The sequence below is a fragment of the Apostichopus japonicus genome, chromosome 8, assembly GCF_037975245.1.
Source record: "Apostichopus japonicus isolate 1M-3 chromosome 8, ASM3797524v1, whole genome shotgun sequence".
Classification (NCBI taxonomy): Eukaryota; Metazoa; Echinodermata; class Holothuroidea; order Aspidochirotida; family Stichopodidae; genus Apostichopus; species Apostichopus japonicus.
The window spans coordinates 8,803,515-8,823,111 of record NC_092568.1 but is presented as its reverse complement, the minus strand read 5'-3'; the positions used below and the strand labels follow the sequence as shown (position 1 = coordinate 8,823,111).

Below are 19,597 nucleotides of genomic sequence, written 5' to 3'. Positions count from 1 at the left end.
ATTTTTCTACTCTGCGACGTATACCATTGCCAACATCGAAATAACACCTACATAACTAACATATATACACATGTGCTCGGCATGCCTATTATGTAATTAAATGCTTCATTAACCTATACACTATATTCGTTAGGTCCCAGAGCACAAATATAGGAGATTTCAACTGAAATATCCTATATACCCCGCACGTTTATAGCTGATGGCTTGTGGTGGTACTAACACATTTAGCAACATGACCGTTAGACAACTTCCAGATGTGTAAGAGGTAAACAATATATCGATTGCCAGCTCTCGTTGTAATCGTAATCTTCGTCCTTCACTAAAGAATTCCTAATAATTCCTAGAATCACCATTAATCCTACTGATGTGTAGACCATCGATAGTGTATTTCTTACTCTTCGACAACATAGCAACGACAATAAAATGATGGATACTGCAAACATGCCACAACATTTTTGGTTTTTCAGTAGATCTATTTTGGGACTTATCAGGACGATGGTAAACCTTTCATGCGGATGTATACACAGAACGGTTGTATGTCAACTACTTTCCATATATTCTGAGTTAATATATATGCAAATATATAGAGAGAGCGCCACCTTTACAGGATTTATGATTGTATGCTCAGAATTATCTGGATAATCTGGTAAGGAAAGATTATGTATTCTTAAGTAGATATTGCGTTTAAGTTTCCATGCTTATTTGGCTCGTGTGCTCATATCAACAACTTGTATATATTCCAAGCACATCGACGCTAACGACTCCTTGTGACAGCAGTACAAATTAACATTGCAATGTGTGGAAGGAAGGACCGCACTGGGCCTGTTGTGATCCCTATATATGAAGACTGCAGTACTTCGATGAGTGCAGACGCACCACTCACAGAACCACGAGTCAGAGAAGATGTAAGGATGTCTTGAGAAGACTGGAGCAAATCTTTTGACCCCCCCCCCCATTCCTCTCAAGAACAAAGGAACCCCCCCCCAAAAAAAAAAATATTGTGTCACCTGAAACTGTATTTCCTGTGTAACCGTACTTAATTCCTTACTTCGGCAGCGTAGGGGACTCATTTGTAGTATACATTTAGCACTGCACCGGGCCGTACGTCATAAACCAACAAAAAAAGTCACAAAATATTCATACATCCAACTTCAGTGAATTTGAGAGATCGATGTTACTATCGACAAGCCATACCTCTGCACCCGATTTTGTGTTTATTTTATGATTATTTCAGTTACTCCCGCGACAGTATATTATCCACAGCTTTGTGGCGTTTTTAATATGGTTTTCCTGCACATATCCCCTTCCGCACCCCAACCCATTCCCCCAAGCCCGCCCCATTCCGCCCTCCCTTTAATACTTTAACACGGGTGCGGGTGATTGCACTTTATTTTGATAGCTGCCTGTAGATAGATTAACGTTTTATCTGTGAGTCATGTTAATGATCAGTTGGTTGTTTACCGCCGTAAGTCGACTCTGTAAATTCTGTATCCCATGTACTCCGCATATAGGTGGAAGAAAACAAAGAACATGCTACGCAGTGTTATTGTTTAGTTTTAGTTTTTCTTTGCATGATGGTATCTCCTATACGATTAGTACATGAATTGACCTCGTTCAACCTGAAGAAAATAACCATTAGTCTTCATGAATCCGCCCCGTATCTTTACCAGATAAATTGGACTTCGGTTCTTTTGGTCTTTTGATCCAAACTTATGAGTCTAAAGATCACATGGGCATAGCCACAGATAAGAAAAGATAATCAGATTAATTACCGTTCTAAGTAATTTATGAGTAAATATATAAATCGTATTGTAAGCTTTTTCTTGTTTTCATCAGTGCTTGTTGTTTAAGGTTGTCTGGAATCTGACCTTTATATGTTTAGTATAAAGATTTAAGTGTAACAAATCCGAAAGGCTTATATCCATATGCACGTTAGGTTGCATGTGGTCAACAACTAGGGCACATCAGGATAATCGTAAACTGTTGTATACTATCCTACGTAATCATATACGTATATGCATATATAGCCTATATGTATATAGCTATTTATACCGTGGATATTCAAAATACGATATCGGATCATTAGTGTGCCATTCATGCCTATTTCCTTATACGGTAAGTATATAATAACAGGCTCAACACAGTTATAAGCAAGTCACACTATCGTTTGTGTAGATATAGAAAGTAAATATTGGTTTCTCAGTGACGTGTTTCTGCATTTATATATGATACGTATTGTAGTAATATGTGTTTAAATGTCCCCGCGGTATTGCCTCTAAATTTGCTATAGGGACACCATCGGACACGGGCAGCGATAATCCCCGCATTATTTTCGGAGCTATTAATTTCATGTTGGTGAGGTACACTTTGCACATCGCTGAATTGGTCGGACTCATCACCCCCCACCAACCCCCTCCATCTCCAATCCTGTGATAGGAAGTCATATAAGGGTCTCTCATATTCCAAAGCTTTAATAGGCACTTATATCATCGGCGAAACTCTCTTTTTTTGCGTGCCGAGATGATTTATTGTTTTACGTAGTTTCTTAGTAATAATTTGAGGTGGCAATTCAGGAAATTCCAAGTGCTTTTAAAGAAGTATAGCTACTTTTACGGACTAATTAACAAGGTTTAAAGGTGGATTTGTGATACAACATACGTACTCATCTTTAAGGGTCAAAGTTTTTAATTAATGAATCATATATTTCAAACCTATATTCGTTATAAAAATGAGGACACGAAACAAAAACGACATTTTAGCCACCTGAGTAAAAGAAAAGGTGTTCAACGTCCGTAATGTTATAATTCGGAAGTAGTTTTTGACTTTGTGTTTTATTTTTCAATAAATTACCTGCGTACCGTTTGCTTTTGTGTATTGAGATCTGCTGAGCAAGACAGTTCCATTCCGGAAGGAACATTACAGCTACAGTATATGCTACACACGATAGAGTCACTTTGCAAATCCTTCCAATGTTAGTATATGCAAAGAATGGTCATTGTGATGACTAATAATAAGAGCTTCCAATAGTCTATTATGTGGAGGTTCTGAACGCCCAGCTAGATTGTTACTATATACTGAGAAGTGCTTAATTAGACAATGAAATGCCTCAGAGAGTGAGAAAAACAGGGTTGGTTTCGGGGGATCCCCTGCCCCATTGTTAGATATGCTCTTTTGTACATGAGTCCTTCCCCTTCCTACTGTTATTACTTTCATATATAGTAGGCATATGTTCCCTTAAGGCCTGTGTGAGGAATCGTCTAGTCTACAGGTCTCAACATAAGGTTGGTATGGTAATCCTTATATCCCAAATGTCCAGTTCACAAGAGAGGCTCAATAATGCAGTAAAGGACTCAGACTCGGACCCTAGTGGACTCGGACTTTGCTCGGAATCGGGTTTGTTGGACTCGATTGCAACCCTGGAGAGAAATTGCTTTGAGGTTAGCTGCAAAATAAAAAAAGCGGATTTTTTTTTTGTATTACTTGTATGACCATTAGAACTAAGGCTTTATTCTATGACGTAACCAGTAAGTTGGTTTTCAACACCATCTCCACTGAGGAGAATATGTCCATTTCACGAATACTCACATGAGTGCTTATTACACGTCACTAATGAGGTGGGTCAGTCCAGTGCCGAATTTACGACGGGGCCCACCGGGCCCCCACTTTAAGGGGCCCCCACATTTGGGTGTCTAAAAAAATGGAGGCATAAGATGCCTTTCCGTCCGTCCGTCGATTGTCAATATGTAAAATACGGACCTTTGTTCAAAACTCCACACTGAACAAAAGTTGTCTTTCCATAAATACATGGGGCCTATAAGGATGCTTGGTCATTATTCTACGGCATTTGCGTAACTTGTCACACACGTGACACCACAAACCCCATAAATTCAGTGTTTACAAATGTAAATTCTGTCGGTTTTCCACAAAACAAATTGGCATCCCTGTAGATATATGGATGACGTTCTGGCTATCAACCACCGATCATGTGATTCCGAAAAACGGAAAACGGAATATTGATTCCTGGAGGGGCATTAGCAAAAACATCTCAAAACAAAATTTACATATTAATTGCGACAATAGTGAATTTCCAGAACATGAGATTTCAAAATTGAAAATGTTTAGATGCAACTTGCAAGGCCTGGGAAGTGCCATTTCCAGCGATCTGGGAAGCATTTTCTGCCAAACCTTCTCGTGCACGCTACGCGCCAACCTATGGTGGCGCTCCGCTAAGATAGTGGGCCCTAGTCGTGAAAGGGCCCCAAACTATTCTGGCTCCGGGCCCACCACAAGCTAAATCCGGCCCTGGGTCTGTCCATCTATCACCACTGAGATGGTAGGCCACCGTGACTCCATTATAGCTAAGACGTGAACCTGTGACACTGACCAAGATATTCTAGCTATTTATATACCATCACCACTGAGGACAGTATATCCATTTCATCCCCACTGAGGACAGTATATCCATCTCCACTGAGATGGTTGTAGTCCACTTCATTACACGGTGGTCCATATCGTCACCACTGAGGTGGTATCCCTTCCATCCCCAAGTGAGATGGATGTCCTTTGCATCACCACAAGGGTGCTGGGATGGGTATATACCGTCCTATTGACATAACCGCTGACCGGTTGTTCACTTCAATTCCACCGAGACGGTCGCCCTATTCGTCACCACCGGCCTGAGGATGGTTGTCCACTCCCAATTAGAACATGAAACCTTTCATTTTTATCAATGACAATTAATGTGAATGGTTAAGCGTTCATGATCTGGAATCCAACAAACCATGTACCATATTACCAGACAAGAATATGAGAATATACATTTGTTCGGACGGTTGGACAGGGGAGACGTTGATACCTAGCTGAACGGAGTAGGAAAGTATGAACATATGGCATCAGGATTACACGACAAAATGGACATTTGCTTTTATTCTTTAACATAGGAGTGTTAGCTCAGTGCTTAATGCCGGTGTCTTCCAATCATAAGGTCCCCAGTTCGAGTCACTCCAAGATTAATGTATGTCGTGAAGTTACAGAGTTGTTGACAATTGACAATTCATAATCATGGACGTTAAATATTAATCTCAGAGACTGACTTCGGTCAGCTTGCGGCTTTGATAAGCCAATGAGGCTTCTTCGCGAGTTCCTGCTTGCAGGAGGATCTAAAATACATACATACATTGCAAACATAACATATGAAAAATCTCTCAGATCGCACATTGATCACTTTTCTGTAGTGTGCCAGTATGTAGCTCTTCAGTTGACTCTCCATAACCAGCCTTTGGAATCTTGTTAAAAATTACATATTTTAAACAACGTACTAAGGCTGGTTCGGATTGTTGCACTAATTGTGGAACAGAGATGTTATTTTGAATTATTTAGTTCCTTAATATGACGCACGCTGACTGGCAGGTCATGCATCAGAGACTCTAAGCTGTGCCATTTCATATATATATACTTTCATCGCTATATACATATCGTTAATTGTCTGCCCTGGATATCTGGCAAAACAAAACACGGTAGTAAAACTAGCTAGCGTCTTTCGCATTTAATCATTCATTCTATGAACTTGTTTTTAACAGCGTTTACTAAGAAAACAGACTGCTTTTGACCTCACCGTGGATAATTCGCTCTGGACTGAAATCCGCCAGTGAAAATTTGTTTTTATCGTATATTTCATTACTATAAATGAATGGTCGTACGCGATGGAATATGATTCTCACAAAGGTAAGTTTGCAACGAGGTTATTGTGGGAATTACTTTTTTTAAAATCTTACTACGTCACGCCAGGCTAAGTCCTATATATTGTACACAATCAATCTTCTCTATCGTTATACCGTACACTGTATCACTTATATACTTCCATTGAAGTAAACACTACGTTTCTGCCAGACAAAAAAAAAATCCCGATGATCTCAGCGGCTCCTGACTAGTCTTGGCCAAGTCGTTTGTAGCAGGGAGTTGTTATGCCATAACTCAATGTTTAGTACTCTTTTAATCGCATACGTACATGTCTCAGAGTGACGGACAGACTATATGCTGTTCATATATACTAGGGTCTTAACAAGACTAGCTCCTAACCAATGAACTAATAAATTCCACCCGTATACTATAGGCGCATGTATTATTCCCCTGAGGTCGAACAGGGGCTACCCACTATTATCCTATTGAGAAGCCTATTGCAACATTAAGGACCACGTCACTGCAGGGATTCGGGAGCACTCACAAACTGGTAGGGCACTGAATATCGTGTCAGCATGTAAGGTATAAATTAGATCATTTCATTTGGCTTCGACCATTGAGCTTATTCCTTAGTGTTCCTCACTAGCTAATTATGCCCACCTTCAGCTTCCCCCCCCCCCCCACCCCTAACTTGCAGATATACTAGATAGACTATACAAAATGGCAAGCAATAGCTCTTCTGTTACGGACTCCTTGTCAGCCTGTAATACCTCAATGAGACAGTTTAACGTCGTTGTCGCGATGGGTGACCTAAGGAAAGAAAAATACTGCTAAGATACTTTGAACATGAGATCTTTTTACTCAAGAATAGTAGACTGTTGGGTTTCATCACGTATTCTTGTAAACTATGAAACCAATTTGCATATAAAATTCAAAGCGTTACATTTGCACTGATTGTGGTAAACTTTCGGCAGTAGGTCACTTGATCAATACAACAATTCCATGCATAACAATATCAGTTCATTAACCGACTATACAATGAGTTATCTCAAAAACAATCCGCAGGTTTAATCCATTATGTTGAACATTCAAATAATCTGACTTGGTCTGATTAGAGCCAACTAAATTGACTCGGTGGTTGAAATGTTTTATACTGCGATGGCTCAATTGGTTGTTCATTATTTTATAGACAACTGACACACAAATAACATTTTAGCAGTGTTTAATGTTCTCGTCCTTACGGTGACTGGATTCATAGGTTTGATCCGACGCTTTTAGCAAATGATCAGGTGATTTCTCGTATGTCACTTTTGCGAAGGTGGAATTTCCTGTTTAATTGTTTGATAAACTCCGATCCCAATTTCACTGAAACACATCAAAACACCTCACCGCGGAAGAGTTTCGCAAGTTCAAAGTCCCCGGAACTTACGTAATCTCTGTTTACTATTTTCAGAACAAGTCACCTGACTTGGCTGTTGTACAGTGGTGCAAAGCGCCATGCTAATTGTTCGCACATTGTATAGCGTTCTGTTGCTGGTATTGACTTCTTCCGTAAAGCATCTTAGCAGCATATGACACATTGAAGGAGGTATCATGAAGAATTTTTTTACAGATAACTGAAAACATTTCACCAGTAGTACAAAGTTGAGAGTTCATTTGTCGTATTATTCGTCACAAAGTAAGTAAAATACCGTGCGCCCTCAGCTAGGAGCTTAACGTAGGCTTTCCAGGTCAAAAGCTACCTAGTTCCATTGCACAACGTTTAGCCTACGGTAGGCTAGGCCTAACAGGTATTAGGCTATCCCAAAGTTCCAAACTTCTAAGGCTCAGCTATGTACACTACCATTCCTAAATCTACACCAGTTGTATAGGCTCAGTAAAGTTCCACTGCTATACAATGCTAGATTACACATTACCCAGACTCGTAGCGTACAATGCAGTGAATAATGTTTAGGCTATAGCCTACTATCAAATTAAAGAAACCTGCTTTTGCTAGTAGTAGTACTACTATTAGTAGTAGGCTTAGTGGATGTTTTAATCTTCAAGAAGTTCAGGTGAAGGCCTAGCATTACATTTATAGTGACACAAGCGCATGTAGACTAAGTTAGAAAGTATTGCAAAACTGATAGTTGAATTATTTACTCCCAAGGGCACATGAGAATTGTCTCCAGTAAACTAATGCTTTTCATTATTAATTTCAGTACTATTGTATTACTATGTTACTGTTAGGCTTGCACTGCGTAACACACATTGTAAATTACTGTGCATGCTGTCCTGTAGGTGCTAGTGTGTTTCATTGGAAAGTTGCACCAGTGAATTAATCCTTGTACACAATTCTTCCTCACAGGCCCATCATTGTAGTGATATATATCTAGGTACAGTAGTATACTGAGTATTTGGTTCATTCCCAAACTGACATACAGTAAACAGGGCTAAAAAAATCATGGGCGCCAGGAGGCCGGGGCTTTTTATTACTGTATTCGGGCTACTTAACTTCATGCTCTTAAATCCGGTCGGGCTACCAACGTTAAAAATTGCCAACCTTCTTCACTGCCTGATAAAGTTGTCAAAGCGCATAGAACTTGTGGATTATGCGCTATATAAATAACGGCGAAATAATAATAATAATAAAGTAAACTTCACTAGACACAGAACAATTTTTAACTGAACATACCTACTGACCCCTGTCAAAAAGTTGGAATATTGTGACCTACAAACAATACACCGTGGTCACCCACAATGTAAGAAGTACTTTACTGTGTATGTGATGTTGAAAAACGTTTGATAAATCTACTGTAGCCTATAGATCACTAACATGCAGAGTGCTTGTGGGGCTCCGGTGAGAATAAAAGTTACAACACGTAGAAAACCCCTCCTAAATCACTCCAAAATTAGCGCATCTATTAAAAACTGCAAAAAGTATCATGGATGCAGCTTTGATTCCTTAAAACCATCGATTAATGATAAAAAGATTATATTTTGAGAATCCAGTTTGCATATCACAATTATATTTCACAAATATTTGAAACACGAAAAACTTGCTATTTTGCACTTGCAATATAAACATGTATAGCGGCCTCAGACAGTGAACTCCCAGGAAGAGCTACTGTCTGAACTAAGTGCTGAGAAAGTGAGTTCTAAAGATAGTCAAACAAGTGCTGAGAATTAACTATATATGTATCCAAACGCTTGAAGATTTCAATCTGTTGCATCATTTTGGAAGCGGCAAAACAAAACTTGCAATATTTTGGCTGAAGAGGTTCATGGCATCCACTGCGACAGAATTAATCAGTGTTAAAAGCAAAACTGAACAAATGATTGTCCATGCTAACATAAAGCGTACCTTAAAAATAAGAACACACGGCTGTAGTTGTATTTTAATGGTTCCCAACCTGAACTAAACTAATTGTCTGGATATACTCAGAGCAAACCTTTAGCTTTCTGTGAGTGTCCAGTACACTAGAGGCAAAGAATATCAACACTACATGTATTGCTGTCATTTTTTTTTTTTTTGATCAAGATTTCAGAAACTGTTATATCAGTATTATTAATATTTTTGTGGTGTCACACAGATATATGTACTTCTAACTAATTTAACTGAGATATTTGGACCAAAAATGTGATCACTAAATTGCGTTTAAAATGAAGACACTGAGGAATTGGTACAAGACTATTAAACCACTGCTGTAGTCTTCCAAAATCAGACAAACTTAAAGGAGGATGGATCTACAGTAGACCATGGACCTTAATGGTAGGACTTTTATTTTATGTCCTTCATTATGTGAATGAGAAAGAAAGACGATTGGTCTGGCATATCTACACTGTTTATACATCTTAGCCTAAGAACCTAAGTCACCACCAACTTTGAGCAAGTATAAAAAAAATTAAGCTCTACTGTGGAGTGGTAAGATTGTCAAGCTGTTTTGCTTCTGTATATTTTTATACATGTTTCCACTTTGAAAGTTCTCCAGCTCTCCATGTTACTGCAAATTCCCAGAAACTTGGTGGGTTTTCTCTTGGCAGTAGGATGCCTGGCAGTGTAGCAATCATTAAATTTGCCCAGCAGTTGCTCATCTGATTGGGACACAGACTCCATGGTTTCTGTTCTCTGTCGATGATTACAAATACACTGCAAAGGGAATATTCTTACATCTATTCCCACAGTTGCGCTTTATTCTGTCCGGCACAGCACTTTGAATATACAGTATGTTGTTGGAAAGCCATCATTATTCAAGATATCCAGTATCAGTATTGTACTGAACATTGTCCTCTCCCTAAGTCCTCATTAATTAAAAAGCTCTCAGCTCCAGGAAAGGGATATTGTTTTATTAATAAGGTAAATGTATGTGTGACAGTAGCACTTATATACTAGAACCATTTACAGTATCTATGATTGGCACTACCTGTACCAGACTAATTTGTTTACATGTATTCATTGCTCTGGATATTTGGATTTGGTTGAAATAGTTTTTCTTACATCTACTGCCTAGACATGCAGCTTGTCTTAAAAACATTTTGTAACATCTTGAGTGAGTATATGAGGTAATCGTAAATTGTGCCTTGCACAGGCCATGATGCTGGATAAACAGCCCATGACTAAGCACTCCTTATGGTGTTGGTCAAAGATTCTCAACTGGAGGTCCTCGTACATTTATACATTAAATCCATAAGGGACATTGTGAATTAACCCCATACAGTATACGGTACAGTAGTACACTATATATATACAGGAAACGTCCCTTTCATGGAAGTAAACTAATCGAAAGGAAATAAGTGGTCATCAGAGGGCAGTGTTTAAGTCAGTGTCGTAAATCTTTTCACAAATAGTTATTAGAAACAGGATATTTCCAGCACATTGCTTGAAATGAATGATTGGTATTATTAAACAGGATGCCTGGTAGTGAGTTCAGTCTTCATTCACTCATGTTTATTACAAACTTATGGTCACTTGAGGTCAAGTGTTTGGAGTATCTAATTATAATTCATCTAATTCTGCATCAGTCATCTTTACTTTGTTGTTATATTTAGTAATAACTATATATGGAGTAAACCCATAACCAGGGTTCTATTTGTATTAAAACTTTAGTTAAGTTAATGGGGGGGGGGGGAGAGGCAAAACTGTTGGCTTTTGTTGAACCAGGGGAAGGATCCCATCCCCTATGAGAATTTTGTTTTTAAAGTAAGATTAGATGCAAACCGTTGCTATTTTCCATCATTTTAACTGTTTCTTTAGTATTTATTTTTTTCGCTAGATGCTTTGTTAGTTTAAGCACTCTTAAGCATGCATGAAAAACCGAAAACTTATAAAGCCCCACTATACCCATGCAATACAGAAGAAAATGTGCGGTCAATAATTTTTTTCTATACTGCTCCACTACGTAGATAAATATCTTGTAACAGGACTTTATTATGTCATCGTGTTGAAGAAATGTATTGAAAGTAAAGTCTGCTTATTTAAAATGTAGCGAATGCTGTATTGAATGAGTAAATTCTTCAGGTACTGTATCTTTGACAGTGATAAGCACATTGCACTGGAAATATTGAACAGTTGAACAGTTGAAAAAAAATTCCAGGAATTAGTTTGCAGAGTATGGATACTCAGGTCTAGACAACCTCAGGTGAAGCTGTTGACAGTTTTTGTAAGAAAATGTTAAAAAATTCTTATCAGAAGCCTAAGCACTTGAATCCACATTCCATCTTCATGTTAACTAGGGTGATGCTTACATACCCTGCCAACTCTCACAGTTTAATGGTGAGAGTATCATGGTGCCAGGATGATCTCATGTCCAACGGTCTGAAACCGGTCTGAAACCGGTATGGTGGTGCACGGTACCTTGGCGTGTCCTCAAAATTCTCGTACTGCGTTTTACACATACTGTACAGCTGTACTGATAGACATCTGTAACCACATTTTCAATCACAATTGTAATCCACAAAGCCTTTACGAAAACGGCCAAAATTGCCACAGTGAAATTAAGAGACATCAAGTTTGTATATTTTGAGACACTTTCGTCAATTATTTTACCCGATTATATACACTAAAATGCAATGCATGCTCGAAGTTAGGGAATTTCTTCCTTGCTTTGAGTAGTTTGACTGGTCACCAAGCTTGACAAGTGTAATTCTTTTTATTTCTGGTGGAATCTGGTCAAACCATCGATGAAATCACATCGCTGAAGGATCTAGAACTAAATCAAGGAGCAAACTCAGTGAGATCGTCATCACCGCTATCTTTTATAATTACATTAATGCCGTTATTACCACAAATTTACAGTATACCAATGTATAACAGAGTAGATCAGATTTACATGGAGTAGCATTTTTTTTCGAATGAACAATCAACTTTATTTGACATGAAACTGTTTTGTAAAATCTCCAGCTTTCAGCCTGGAACAACCTTCAGGTTTTTTTTTCTAGAAATCTCCAAGTTTACATGTCTCGTGTGGGGGGGGGGGTGGATGGTGTGAGTGTTTAGGTGACAATTTTGTTGGCTTGAATATAGTGAGATCCTGTCACAAGTATAGGAAGGAGCATATTGGGTTAAAATATTAAACCAACATGTCTTTTAGTGAACATGAAATTTTTTACATCTTGTAAAAATGTTACATTGATGATTTGCAGTCAAATTTCCTTCCCAGTGAAAGAAACAGGAGTGGGTGGATGGGGGGGGGGGGGTGTAAATGGTCAAAGGTGGTGTTCTATCCACCAAACCTATACATCTCTGCTATTGTACCAGTGTAGTAGTTTTCATTTTGTTCATCTTTGTTTGTTATTTTGCTACATTTTTCAGACAACCAAAAGGTTAGAATAAAATTCCATACAAATTTCCCTTCAACCTCCATATGCCTTCTTTCCCACCATTCACCCCCTTCCCCCTCCCACCCATGAGCAACATTTGGATTGATCTGCCTCACCCTTTCCAAAAACAGTACATTTATATAAAGATATAGGCTTATAATAAGCCATACATTCCCTTCAAATAACAGATAATTTGAAATATGACAATGCCTTCCTATTCTGTATATGTAGCAACACTATGTTACTGTACTAACAATAGTATATTCTAAATATAAGGTCAGTGGTAATGCAAACAGTAGCACTTGAATAGATTGATACCAGAATAGACTATTGTGAGTTGTTTGCACTGCTATATGTGTACCCCTGTAGAATGGCAGAGGTTCAAGGGTCAGTAGATGTGGTTTATTGTTATCATGTACTATATGGTGTACAGTATGTTTGTCTCTTCCCAAGAAAAAGGCTCCCAGGACCAGAAACCACAGGACAGTATGGGTAGCCCATTGTACATTCCTAGGGCACAGACCACGAAAAATCACTGTAATGCTGTACAATGCAACCTTACGAACGATTAGGTCAATTATATGCTCAGATCCTATGGGCCCATTAAGGCAACAATACATGTATTGTCGGTGTGTGTCTAATAATGGCCATAACAAGTATTGTTAAATGAATTTACATAACAAAAGAGGTATGTACCATACAGTATATATATGGGAAAACAACTCATTCAGAGGTGAGTTTCAGATTCCAAAATGTTTGTAAGTATACTGAAGTATTGCATGAGAAATTTTGGCAACAGCTTTAACTTTTATGCTCCCATTAAGAGGAAGTGATTTTAGACAGATTTATAGCCTGATATGGCACATATTCCATAATTTTAATGTTTTATCATTGTAGAAATAGTACTATATTACTTGTAACAACTGATGTTTATTCAATCACAACTATGTATCTGTAGATCTATGCAATATCAACAAAGCTGCAAGTTTTGTTCCCTTCAAATTCATGGCATGTGACTGCCAGAACCCACTTTACACTGTTATGACTGGTTATATTTACGGCCCCAATAGTCAATGTTTTGATGGCATAAACTGCATGAGAAAATTTGGCAACAGTTTTATGACCACCCCACCCCCATCCCTGTTCCCATTCCAAGTATTAACATTTTAGAGGAAGTGAGTTCAGAGTGACTGCCAGAACCCTCTTTCCACTGGTAACATTTACGTCCCCAATAGTAAATGTTTTGACGGGCATACACTGCTAGAATGATTACTTTTATTTAGGTGGTGATTTAAGGTCAGTTTGAGTTTGTTTCTTTATCTGCTTTTCTGTAAACCCTTCCTTGATTGCTTCCAATAGCAGAAGCAATTATAGCTACTCTACCTTGAGAGCTGAAAAAACATCCCACGTTATCCATCAAAGCTAGACAGTACCTAAAGAAAGAAAGACAGAAAGCGATACTCGTGACAAATGCACATTTTTCATTTTATAGTTTTTCGTCCAATGCTAACCAGTACTCCATTGAAATGAATTGGCTATTGTACTATATTATTAACTCAATTTGCTTCGAGTATTTACGACCGTAGTAGAGTACTTAATCGAAATTGACCTTTCCTTTCTTCCCCGCTGGTCTAGGTCATTCTGGTGTATTGTTAGATCTCTCAGCTCTTTTCTGTGAAGCCCTACTGTACCATATATATCAAGGTTATCTAATAGTTATAATTCATCCTGTACATTCTCTTTAGGTAGTAATTTGTTGATGATTATCATAGGCTTGGTAACAGTGTTCATACCAACTGTGCATAGGCAATTCTAATGAGGATGGTACACTGGTAGGGAATGATCTTACAGTATATAATATACACCAGTTTGATGAATTTAGTCCAGGTTATGAAATAACTTTAAAGCTGTATTTTTGTTTAAAATTTGCCACAATCTTGTGGATACTGACAGTACTTAATGAAATATAAGCTCTAACTTGAAATAAAGCACAGACTATGAGTTAGATTAATAGACTGCAGTGCCAAAATACAGTACCACAGGAATGGAATTATTGTACGAATTAACAGATCTCTGCAAACGATGTAATTACCAAAGTTCATGGGACACAATTTTTCCTTTCTTCCTGTACTGGAATAAATATTCTGTAACTAACTGTTTGTCTTTAGCCTCACAGATGTCATATAATTACAGATTGTTTTTGGTGACTTGTGAAATTACATGCTTACATGGCTTTGCTGTAATAGTAAAACGTTAAGATGTAATTTACAGCTCAATTGTACAGTACCTAATCACTGAAGCAAGAAGATGAAAAAATATGAATGGGTGGCTGTGGGGGAGGGGGGAGGGGAAGAGGGGTTAACCTAATAGTTCAATCCTGAAGGATGCAAAGATCCCATACCTTTCTGATTTAGAAAATTAAATAAAATGGAAATTTGTTTTGTAGTTGCACCTACAGTAATGTTTATTTGTAATATATTTTAAGCAAACATCTTAAAATAAACAGATTCCGTAGTTTTGCTTTAGGATGCAGCTAGTTTAGTGTAAAATCTGATTTGTGTTAAAGGAGCTTGCTGTATTAATGACATAGATCTTTCACATTGTCTTATTTTCATAATATTTTTAACATGCCATTATATAAACTAATTGTATATTTATCTTTGAGAATTAGCCTCAGGATTGTTTTCTTTTTATAAAACAAAAACAAACACCCATGATAGCGTAAATCTAAAACTCTTTTGCAACAGAATAATGCAAACAGTGTGACAGACTACGACTGAGTCAAGGCTTCTTCTAGTGGTATAGCTACAGTACAGTGGGTATGGAAAGACCAAATTTGGTCAATGTTGAATATGAAAGTTTGGTCTATGGGTTTCATAGTCAGGTACCGCACACAACATACATTATTACTGTACATGGCCCTATTCACAATCAGTGGTGTAACTTTCAATGTTGGCACTTACTTTAGTGAGTTTCAGTCGTAATTTGGTGACCGATTATCAGAATTCTTAGATTCACATAAAGTACCATTTTACGTGTTGTGGACATGATAACCTCAACATGGCTTACACTATACAGTATACCTTCAAATTTGTACCTGTAAATGCATATAAAATTACAAATATCAATCTGGTCTGGCAATTCCCATACCTGAGGTCACTCCATAACAAGATTAGAAATGAGTCGGCCATGTTGATATGCTATAGGTTGTAAGCTTTGATCAGTTTTTATTGTTTATGTATAGATGTATACTGTATATAGGTGTTACATAACAGTGAAAGTATGAGAATTCTTATCACTGGGCGCAGGCAATTGTTTATACAATGTACAGTATAAACTTATAGATTCATTTAGAGTGATTGGCTAACCATCAGTCCTAGATTTGTAATATTATCTGAGTTTTCGAAAAACTCTTATTCTCAACCGGAAGATTTATTCAATAAACAATGTTTATCATTGATAAACTGAGTTTACCCACTTGTAAAACTCATTTTTACAATCTGTAAAACAGAGTTTTGAAAAATCCTGTTTTTCAGTCGAAAAATTGAGCTTTTCTCGTGACTCTAGTGTTTCGCTTGAAAAAAATCGAGTTTGTTGGCAATAGACTGAGTTTTTCGAATAATTATACATTAGGCTTGCCATAGACGTCCCCTGTTTACCCGTCACCTCCTATCAACCTCACTACCTCCTCCTCTGTCGACCACCCAAAGTGTCTACTTGTTGTACTGTATCGAGCTGTCGAGATCTTTGTACATAAAGGCTCTCCAGAATGTATTGTAAATTTAGAAAGGTAAGTAGGTCACGCTACATTCGAAACAAATGGATATGTTTATATGAGTCACTCCAGAAGCATGAGTACACTGTAGTGGTTGTCACATGAAAGAAGCCGTTGTTATATATATATATAATAGTCAAAACAGTTAATGAATTACAAAACCCGACGTTAAAAATGAAAGTGTTGATATTAAAAAGGAAGGCATGCAATTTCTTATAGATTTATATGATGTGTGTTGATGTGTAAATAACAGGATCTTTAATAGCACACATGCCTTTTTTAGGTCACAGGATGCATGGTTGGGAGATTAGTTGGACGAAAGTACGTACGGTATATATGTGCTGTTTATTATACAGTAAAAAAACTACTCTGTCCGTAAATGAAAGTAACGCTCACAAGGTGGGTACTCGTGAAGCTTATAGTCCGAAATGCCTTCTTTTAGAGTAGCATTAATATAGTTATACTTGGATCAACCTTACTGACATCATTTAATTATTTCCTCTCTATGGTCTCATTGTTAACATTCATGAAATTGTAAGTACCGAACAGTCAGTCAGTGATACAATTTCAGATCGCAGCAGTTTTTTCCTTAGAAATCCACAGAAGGTAAGTGTACTTGTACACATTCAGGAGTTGGACGAGTGACTGCAGTATACACAATAGGGTCACTGGTTCCAATCCCGTTCTCCCCCCCCCCCCCAAAAAAAATTGTTGCTCTTTTCAATCATTTTGTTTTAACAGGGCTTTTGCTAGTAAGAGTATATCATCTGAGATTATATCATCTGTTGATAGCAAAACAACAGAAGTCTCTTAAACAATTCACCTTGCTCTCCCTCCCCCTCACAACTCCCCCTCCCCTCCCCCTATCCCCAAGTCAGAGCAGTATTTCTATTATAATGTGATAACTTCATGTTATGATTGTTTATCTCAGTTTATTCTAACTACCCCCCCCCTTATCCCCAGTCAGAGCACTATTTCTATTATAATGTGATAATTTCATTTATGATTGTTTATCTCAGTTTATTCTAACTACCCCCCGCCCTCCTCCCATTTTTGTGTCGTTGCAGTTTTGCAGGTTTTGTACCATCCTTCATGCGAGTCTGTCATGACATCACTGGAGGAAGGTGACAGTAGGTCAGAGCTCAACCCTATGGAAGAGCTCTCCGTTGCGTCGGGACTTCAGGAGCAGATTCTGAAGCAGGAGATCATCTCGATGACCAGCCCTTCTTCCTCCATCGGGAGCGGTGACAGCGACACCATCGGATCGGTCAGCGATGGCGGCCACATGCTGCTGAGCGACCTGCAGGTCATTCCGGATTCCACTCCCGACTTTATGGGCGAACGATCGGTTCCGGGGGCGGTGGAAGATAACGACAAGCCATCCAATCCGAGGCTCTGTGCGGTCTGCGAAGATCTAGCATCTGGTTACCACTATGGCATCGCCTCATGTGAAGCGTGCAAAGCCTTCTTTAAAAGGACCGTACAAGGTAAAAGTTTATTTATCAGTACACAACAAGGCACATTATATTACTATTATGATTTATTATTATAATTATGATTATGATTATTATTATTATTGTTATTGTTATTATTATTATTATTATTATTAATAAAAAATTGTTTTGTGCATTTTCAATTACTCTGTCGTGGCAAGGGTGCAATTATTGGAGCCTTTTGTGACTACATACATATCAGTCAAACAAAACTTACCACTCAAAATCGGCTGTCAATTGCTTTTCTGAAGGTGATTAAAGCAACCACTAAGTAGTAGCACTATGCTGTATTTTTGGAATACCTCTCTAAACCACCATCTATCTCTATGCCACCTGCACTTAAAATACAGGATGAATGCCTACATATGGTATAATTTTTCATTTTGATATTTACTATTTAATTTATAAGTGTAAGTAGCCTTTTTTTCCTTCAATAAAACTACAGAGACAAATAAATGATATTTTTATTAATCTCTTCATGTAAAATATTCTCTCCAATCATTGTTGTTCCAATCATTTTTTGTTTTCTACTTATCAACTGATCAGAGATCTATCATTTATTAACTAGGCTGAGTCAGTCTGTATTTTGCATACGGTAGACCGTGTGTTGTTAAATATGCTTCAAAGTCTCTGTCTCACACCTCTGTGCCTTCAGGTAATCTCAAATACTTATGCCACGCCAAAAATAGATGCGAGGTGACGAAGAAGAGGAGAAAAGCCTGCCCTGGATGCAGATTTAAGAAGTGTATGGATATGGGAATGATGCTAGATGGTAAGTAAGAATGTCAGAAAAAACTTTGTTTCAAAACTGAATCACTAAATCCATTGCCATTTTTAGTTTCTTTGACAGCTTCTCTTTTGAGTTGATATTTGACCTATGACCTTAAGGAAGCATTTAATTTTGATATCTGGTCTGCAGGTATCATCTGAGTTAAAATTCATGACCTCACCTGATTAAGGGTCAATGGAGGCGCACTGCTAAAAACTTAGCAGTTAATAAGTCTAGGTAGATGAGAAAAGTGTGATAGAAGTGTAGAGACTGGTAAGTGTCCTCCCTTATACATATCCAAACCAGGGATTTTGGACCTATTCATGAACAGAATAAGGGTTGATGGAGGGGGGAGGGGGGGGGGGGGTATGTGTGTGCAGTGCTAAAAACTTAGCAGAACTTGAATGAGGCTAGGTAGATGAGAAAAGTGTGATAGAAGTGTAGAGACTGGTAAGTTTTGTCCCTTATACATATCCAAACCAGGGAGTTTGGACTTATTCATGACCAGAATGAGGGATAATGGAGGATGGGGGGGGGGGGGAGGGGGATGTGTGTGCAGTGCTAAAAACTTAACAGTTATTAAGGCTAGGTAGATGAATAAAGTGTGATACAAGTGTAGAAACTGGTAAGTATCGTCCCTTATAAATACATATCCAAAGCAGAGAGATTGGGCTTATTCATGACCAGAATAAGGGGTTAATGGAGGAGGAGGGGGAGGGGAGTGGGGGTGTGCGGTGCTATAAACTTAGCAGTTAATAAGCTAGGTAGAAGAGAAAGTGTGATAAAAGGGACAGGTGAGTATCATCCGTTATACATATTAAACCCCAGGGAGTTTGGGAGTACTGTATTCCTGACAATATATATAGCAAATTTTCCCTATCGACTTGGTTATACCTCAAAACAACAAAATATGTCTAAAGGCAACATGAGAATGTGGAACAAAGACACAATCAAGGACAAAGGTGGAAAGGCCCTGTCTCTTTCAGGTATAAAAACAGATGATAATCACACTTCCTCCTCACTTGAGATAAATTTCCTTTCTACTTGATTGATATTTTCCACCGTGGCTCATCGTCAAAATGT

At 38.1% G+C, this 19,597-nt stretch overlaps 1 protein-coding gene across 2 annotated transcripts in view; it reads left to right on the top strand.

Moving 5' to 3' along the window:
* The first annotated feature begins 1,873 nt into the window (after nucleotides 1–1,873).
* Nucleotides 1,874–19,597, top strand: part of LOC139971345 (estrogen-related receptor gamma-like) — a 29,352-nt gene continuing 11,628 nt past the window's right edge. The window contains exons 1-4 of one of the 2 annotated variants that reach the window (XM_071977705.1): nucleotides 1,874–2,115; nucleotides 5,580–5,724; nucleotides 17,320–17,739; nucleotides 18,401–18,517. In XM_071977705.1, the coding sequence (XP_071833806.1) occupies nucleotides 5,703–5,724; nucleotides 17,320–17,739; nucleotides 18,401–18,517 (559 nt within the window). In that variant the 5' untranslated portion in view covers nucleotides 1,874–2,115; nucleotides 5,580–5,702. Of the gene's footprint in view, nucleotides 2,116–5,579; nucleotides 5,725–7,194; nucleotides 7,358–17,319; nucleotides 17,740–18,400; nucleotides 18,518–19,597 lie in introns of those variants that run through there. The other variant, XM_071977706.1, reaches the window with a different exon arrangement.